Source organism: Mercenaria mercenaria, chromosome 9 (assembly GCF_021730395.1).
Source record: "Mercenaria mercenaria strain notata chromosome 9, MADL_Memer_1, whole genome shotgun sequence".
NCBI lineage: Eukaryota > Metazoa > Mollusca > Bivalvia > Venerida > Veneridae > Mercenaria > Mercenaria mercenaria.
Window position 1 is genome coordinate 79,650,032 of NC_069369.1, and position 8,192 is coordinate 79,658,223.

The 8,192-nt window shown below is 37.8% G+C and overlaps 1 protein-coding gene across 1 annotated transcript in view; it reads left to right on the top strand.

Moving 5' to 3' along the window:
• LOC123547555 (uncharacterized) overlaps nucleotides 1-6,567 on the top strand; it is a 29,737-nt gene extending 23,170 nt beyond the window's left edge. The window contains exon 5 of the mRNA XM_045334746.2: nucleotides 949-6,567. Within this exon, the coding sequence (XP_045190681.2) occupies nucleotides 949-4,219 (3,271 nt within the window). The 3' untranslated portion in view covers nucleotides 4,220-6,567. The remainder of the gene's footprint in view (nucleotides 1-948) is intronic.
• Nucleotides 6,568-8,192: the final 1,625 nt, after the last annotated feature.

Here is an 8,192-nt window from a genome sequence, read left to right on the forward strand (position 1 = left end):
TGAATTTTGGTAAGAATGATTGCCTTAATGAAAACTAGGTCAAGTTCAAATATGGGTCATCTTGGGTCAAAAACTAGGTCACTAAGTCAAATCAAAGAAAAACTTTGTGTCCGCAATAGGGGCTGAATTTTACACCGGATCTTCATGAAATTTGATTAGAATGTTTGTCTGGATGAAGTCTAAGAGGATTTTGAATATGGGTCATCTAGGGTAAAAAACTATGTCACCGGGTCAAATTTAATACGCAATAGGGCCAGCTGTGTACCGTTAAATGGGCACGCCTTCAGATTAATGTAGAACAATCAAAATTAAAAATAAGACACTCATCCCTTAGTAATTATAAATACAAAATAAAAACAAAGTGATACAGTGAGTTTTAGCAAGACTTTATTTGCAAAACCATTCATGTAGTCTTTAAAACATATAAAAAAGCTATTTACTGTGTTAGTCACACTGTAAATGTTTAAGTTCTGTGTTATTCTTAAAGAAATGTTAACTTCATGTATAATCATAACTGCCAAAAAAAAAAAAAAAAAAAAAAAAAAAATACCCACTCGCTCCATGAAAAAGCTATCCGCCTCTGAAAAAATCAAAATTGAAAAGAAAAAAAAATTCGCTCGCTCCCATTTTTTTTGAAAATTTTCCGAAGAACTATTAATCAATTTGGTATGGCCTTATTTCGATATCGTCACAGGCGGGCACCTTGGTAAAACCGCTGACCTTCAGTAATTTTACATCGCAAACAACGTTAGCATATAGTAGCAAGTGATTTAACAACAACCACTTCAACCACTCCGGCACGAAGGCTGCATCACTCCAGCTTTAACCAGACTTTATTAAATAGTTATTTCCGATGACTTAGGGTATTCATATCCATACTCTGTGTCTGCATGAATTTTAGTTTCAAACTAATTTTTTAATTCAGAAAATATATTTCTGTTTTTTCAGGTACTCCGATCAGAAGGGCCTTACTCTTCATTATAAAACAAAACATCCTGAAAAGTCAGTGAAATTAGATGGTGAAAGGGTAACTCTGCAACCAGAGTCAGAGATCTACATTTGTGATACTTGTGGTCTCACTTTTCAAACATTTTCTAAGTATACAAAGCATGCAGGGACTCACAAATTAGATGATCAAGAAAGTTTACCACAATTTAACTGTGAAATATGTTCCAAAGTCTTCACCTCTCGGAATGCTTACAGACGACATCTGTGTACAAGTAAAATTGACGGAAGTGAACCAGTCATTATTGAAGGATACAATGATTCTGTACAGTCAGTTAAAGATATTTTCCATAGGATTAAGCAAAACCCTACGCCTGGAACTCAAGCAAAAGTAAGATGTGGACTATGCAATAGAGACTTTAACAAAAACAAATACATGTATAACCATATAAGACAAGTTCATCTTCCAAATGAAGGTAGAAAAATGCACTGTGGTATTTGTGGGTCAGGATTTGCCCGCAGGACACAATTACAGTCTCATATGAGATCTCACTTAAATTCAAAACCATATCGATGTCGAATATGTGGTAATTCATACCGTCAGCTTGGACACATAAAGGTCCACTTGCTTTCTCACTCGCGTAAACTTAACTTTAAATGTAAATTATGTCCCCAAGTTTTCAAATCAAAAAGCTCATTAGGGAACCATATACTCCTGCACTGTGAAATATTTCCATATAAATGTTTAGTGGTGTCTTGCGATAAAGCATTTGCATCATTGCAGCATCTTTTTACCCATGTTCGGCACTGTGATGCAAATCAAAATTCCATCAACAGATTTGAGTGTAAAATTTGTTCACTCAGGTTGGAAGATCTGAAATGTGGATTGTCTCACATGAAAGGGCATGGTAAAGATGCATTATACAGATGTGATTTATGCTCCATAGAATGTGTTTCATATAAAAGACTGTATGACCACAAAGCAAAATCAAACCATTTTTCTCCATCAGAAATAGAAAGAGCAGCAAGCAGAAGTTGCAATCACCAAAATTTTACATCTGTGGAAGTTAGTGAGGATGTTGATTTGAAAACTTTACAACAGCAGTTTGATTACACTCCAGATGCTTTTGATACTGAGGAGATTGATAACACATTTGAGTCTGAAGCAGACCTTGGTGCAGTTGAAGAGTCTTATACCGATAATGTTATACAATCAGAGGAATTAATGGATATAGCCCAGCAGCTAACGCATATGGCTCAAAGAGATGTACTGAATGCAGAGAGTGTGGAAATGAAAGAATATGCAGGTGAACAAAATTGTATTGTTGAGCAGGTTGACATGGATGTTGAAGCCTACAATGTAAATTTCTTTCCAAGTACTGCTGAAAAGCTGCCTACTTCCAGGACTAAAGAAAGTTATCAGAACAGTTCATTGACCCACAAACTTATTGTTATTGATAACAGTGATTCGTTGACTGAAGATTTGCTCCATAATCAAAATAAAAGTCTGGTTCAGTATAAGAAATTAAACAACAGTGACACATCAGCAGTTAGTCTTAAGCACGAAGAAAGTAAGAAAACAGCTGTACCTAATACAAGACTTTATGCCAGCGAACAGGAGAGTTGTCATGTGAAAGTTCTATCTAGTCATCCAGTCATAAATGAGAGTGCAGTATTAGTTGAGGAACAGTTGCCCCCAAGAACACAACTTGAAAGCTGTTTGAGTAAGACATCAGATGGAATAGAGGATAAAGTACAGAAAACGTTTTCAGAGGGAAAATATGAAATCCAATTTGAAACAGGTGTTATAAGTGAAGAAATAATTGCTTCTTCAAAAATCTTTGATGAGACTGGTAGAGAAGTAAAAGTAAATGTTATAAACGAAGAAGGGCATGAAATCCCTATTCAGAGTAATCCAGAGTTATTACAGGCACTGCTTACCACGGGAAGTTATACTTTAGGTTCAGGCAATTCGGCTTGTAGTATGGATAAGGAGGTGAGTTACTTAGCAGAACATGTAGAAGGTTTACCAGATGCAGAAGTAATACAGAAAAGAGCAAGCAAAGGTCAGTTAGAAAGCATGGATTTCACCCTTGAAAGCAACACTGAAATCGAAGATGCAGTTAACATATATGTCATAAATGAAGTGCATCCGGTAGATGGATACAGTGACTCTGCAGTAACAAGAAGTATGTATGATAGTGTCCAGAAAACGAAGAAACCGACACCAAATAAGCTACAAAGTAAAAGAAAAATACTGAATGTTGACAAAGTTTGTGGTGAGATCATAGACAAAGAGGCAAAGATTGGTAACTGTAAAATGGAGAATGGACAGATAAATTACAAGGTCAGACTCTGTTATTATGAAGACAGAAGCAAACAGGAAGACCTGTATCCTTTGAAGTGTGACATATGCCATCATCGTTTTAGACGAATCAAAGATTTAAATCAGCATAAGAAAAGACATTTGCCAGATGAAGAAAAACAGTTTCAATGTAAAGACTGTGGAAAAGGTTTCACCACAAAACATAGTTACAGGTCGCATATGTTTTCACACAGTGGAGATCGACCACATAAATGTAACCAGTGTGATAAAAGTTTTCGACAGGTCGGCCATTTACAAACGCATCTACGTACACATGCTAAATACAAACCATTTAAATGCACACATTGTGAGAAAACATTTGTTACAAATAGTCAGCTGAAAAAGCATGTGGAGACACATGGAACCCATTTTAATGAAAGTTCTGCCAACGGAATTGCCTGTCCAGTATGTGGGAATTTTTTTGCTAATGAAAAGGATTTAAGCATTCACAGGATAAAGCACATGAGTACTGACGCTCAGGATGAGCTTATCAAAAACTACAATGCTGTAGTAGACGATAAACCTAAAGGTAAAAAGGATAATACTGAACAAAAGGAAAGTATGTGTGATATTTGTGGCAAATTGTTTAACCGATCATCAGATTTAAAGGCTCACAAAGAAATACATTTTTCTGGACCAAAAGTTGCCTGTAAAGAATGCGGAAGTGAATTTATTTCAGAGAGACGTTTACAGACTCACGTCATTCAATGCCATTCTGTTGAAGGTTTGCAGTGTGATACATGTGGTAAACAATTAAAATCGATGACAAGTTTTTATGCCCATAAAAGATTACATAAAGGACCAAAATTTCAGTGTGCTCGTTGCGAGAAGACATTTCTACGTAAATATTTATTCTTAAAACATATGGCGGTCTGCTTTGGTGATGAGTTTTTGCAAAATATTCAATAGTGTACTGGTCATGTGAAGCTAAGGAACAGGTCTAAAGAATTTATATGGTTCAAAGGCGCTAATTTCTTTCAAAAGTTCATTATGTGTAAAAGGAGAATATGTTTGATATTAATGTTAACACAATATTTGGACTCACCATGAAGTTCCTAATAACTCTTGGAAGTCAGAGTTCGACTGTTAAAATGTCATAAGGGTTAGCTGTTTGTAGATTTTTATACGCCCAAAGGGACATATTATGTTATACCCCCGGTGTCCATCGTTAGCAATTTCGTGTCCACTCTGTAACTCTTGAACCCCTTGAAGGGTTTCAAACAAACATGGCACAAATGTTTACCACATCAAGACGACGTGCAGAGCGCATGTTTCAGATGGTTGGCTTCAAGGTCAAGGTCACACTTAGGGGTCAAAGGTCATATGGCTTTGTTGCCTGTCCACTCTGTAACTCTTGAACTGCTTAAAAGATTTTAAAGAAACTTGGCACAGACGTTCACCACATTCAGACGACGTGCAGAGTGCATGTTTTGGGTGGCTGGCATGAAGGTCAAGATCACACATAGGGGTCAAAGGTCATATGGCTTTGTTTCCTGCCCGCTCTGTAACTCTTGAACTGCTTGAAGGATTTCAAAGAAACTTGGCACAAATGTTCACAACATCGAGACGACGTGCAGAGCACGTCAATTTCAAGGTCACACTTAGCAGTTAAAGGTCATATGACCGTTTCGTGTTTATATTGCTCTGTATTGCAGTTCTCTTGTTTTTATTTGGCAGATCCCTTTTTTGTTCACTTACAGTAACTTTTTTTGAATTACTTCCCTTTTATGTTGCTATAAATAGCTTATTTTGTAACTTTTTTTATTATTGGCCATAGGGAAAAACCGAGACCACTTTTCTGTGGTACAACATGGCTGATATCTCCAATATTTAGGTGTATTTTTACATATCTGTACTTGGTAAGAATTTTTTTTGTGGACTTAGAGATTATTTTTTTTGTAATTTCATCCCTTTGTTGTTCCTGTCCTTTGGGTTTCAACAGATAAGTTCTTTAAATTTTGTCCCCTTCCTCTGATATAACCCTTCGGGCGTATATTGCCCCGCTTGGCAGAGCTCTTGTTATATGCAGCACGATTTTCTTCTGTGACCGCCCTGTGTCCGTCGTCAACAACTTGACTGTTAACACTCCAGAGGTCACAATTTTGGCCCAATCTTAATGAAACTTGGTCAGAATGTTACCCGCAATAAAATCTTGGACGAGTTCGATATTGGGTCATCTGGGGTCAAAAACTAGGTCACCAGATCAAGTAAAAGGAAAAGCTTGTTAACACTCTAGAGGTCAAAATTTTAGCCAAATCTTAATGAAACTTGATCAGAATGTTACTCTTAGTTAAATCTTGGACGAGTTCGATATTGGATCTTCTGGGGTCAAAAACTAGGTCACCAGGTCAAATTAAAAGAAAAGCTTGTTAACACTCTAGAGGTCACAGTTTTGGCTCAATCTTAATGAAAGTTGGTCAGAATGTTACTCAGAATTAAATCTTGGACGAGTTCGATTTTGGGTCATCTGGGGTCAAAAACTAGGTCACCAGGTCAAATCAAAGGAAAAGCTTGTTAACACTGTAGAGGTAACAATTTTGGCCCAATCTTATTGAAACTTGGTCAGAATGTTACCCTCAAAAAGATCTTGGACAAGTTCGATATTGGGTCATCTGGGTTGAAAAACTAGGTCACCAGGTCAGATCAAAGGAAAAGCTTCTTAACACTGTAGAGGCCACATTTATGACTGTATCTTCATGAATCTTGGTCGGAATGTTTATCTTGATGGTCTCAAGGTCCGGTTTGAATCTGGGCCATGTAGGATCAAAAACTAGGTCACCAGGTCAAATCAAAGGAAAAGCTAGTTAAAACTATAGAGGCCACATTTATGACCATATCTTAATTAGGCTTGGTTAGAATCTTGATGATCTATAGATCAAGTTTTAATCTGGGTCAGGTGAGGTCAGAAACTAGGTTACTAGGTCAAATCAAAGGAAAAGCTTGTGAACATTCTAGAGGCCACATTTATAACTTTATCTTCTTGAAACTTAGTCAGAATGTTAATCTTGATGATCTTTAGGTCAAGTTCGAATCTGGGTCATTTGGGGTCAAAAACTAGGTCACCGGGTCAAATCAGAGGAAAAGCTAGTTAACACTTCAGAGACAACATTTATGACCATATCTTAATGAAACTTTGTCAGAATGTTAATCTTGATGATCTTAGGTCAATAGGTCAGGTGAGCGATACAGGGCCTTCATGGCCCTCTTGTGTTGATTTGGGTTTTACGGCGCACCAACACAGTATAGGTTACATGGCGCCAAACAGGACTACACATTTTGGTTTCACATCTCGTTTTTATTTCGATGTAAATGAGATGTGAAACCAAAATGTGTAGTCCTGTTTGGCGCCATATAACCTATTCTGTGTTGGTGCGCCGTAAAACCCAAATAAAAAAAAGTCTTAGAACCGGTGTGCCGCATATGGTATTGTTTGACAGATTTTTATCCCCCCAACCGTTCACACTAAAAGTATTTTTATACGCCTGAAGGGACGTATTATGTTATACCCCCCCAAAGTCCGTCCGTCTGTCCATCAGTCCATTAGCAATTTTGTGTCCGCTCTGAAACTCTTGAACCCCTTAAAGGATTTCAAAGAAACTTAACACAAATGTTCACCACAGAGAGACCACGTACAGAGCGCATGTTTTGGATGTGTCGCTTCAAGGTCAAGGTCACACTTAGGGGTCAAATGTCATATCAGTTTGTTTTGTGTCCGCTCTGTAATTTCGTGTCCACTCTGTAACTCTTGAACCGCTTGAAGGATTTTAAAGAAACTTGGCACTAATGTTCACCACACTGAGACGACGTGCAGAGCGCATGTTTCGGATGACTCGCTTCAAGGTCAAGGTCACACTTAGAGTTCAAAGGTCATATTTGACTTCGCTTTGTGTATATTGCTCTGCATTGCAGTGCTCTTGTTAGCTCAACTGAGCACAAAGTGCTCAAGGTGAGCTTTTATGATCGCCCTGTGTCCGTCGTCGTCCGTCCGTCGTCAACAATTTGACTTAACACTCCAGAGATCACAATTTCGGCCTAATCTTAATGAAACTTGGTCAGAATGTTACCCTCATAAAAGTCTTGGACAAGTTCGATATTGAGTCATCTGGGATCAAGAACTAGGTCACCAGGTCAAATCAAAGGAAAAGCTTGTTAACACTCTAGAGGTCACAATTTTGCCCCAATCCTAAGAAAATTGGCCAGAATGTTACCCTCAATAAAATCTTGGACAAGTTCGATATTGGGTTAGCTGGGGTCAAAAACTAGGTCACCAGGTCAAATCAAAGGAAAAACTTATTAACACTCTAGAGGTCACAATTTTGGCCCAATCTTAATGAAACCTGGTCAGAATGTTACCCTTAATAAAATCTTGGATGAGTTCGATATTGGGTCATCTGGGGTCAAAAACTAGGTCACCAGGTCAAATCAAAGGAAAAGCCTGTTAAAAACGTAGAGGCCACATTTTTAACTATCTTCATGAAAGTTGGTCAGAATGTTACTCATGATGATCTCAAACTCCAGTTTGAATCTAGGTCATGTAGGGTCAAAAACTAGGTAACCAGGTCACATAAAAAGAAAAGCTAGTTAACACTCTAGAGGCTACATTTGTGACCATATCTTAATGAAACTTGGTCAGAATGTCAATCTTGATGATCTATAGGTCATATTCGAATCTGGGTCAGGTGGGGTCAAAAACTAGGTCACCGGGTAAAAACCCTTTGAAGGAATTTTGTAAAACTTGGGTCAGATGATCACCTCATCAAGACGATGTGCAGAACCCATGAGTCAGCCATGTCAGCTCAAGATCAAGGTCACAACTTAGGGTGAAAGGTTTGAGCCTTCCATTTTGTGTCCGCTCTATATCTCCTAAACCCCTTGAAGGAAT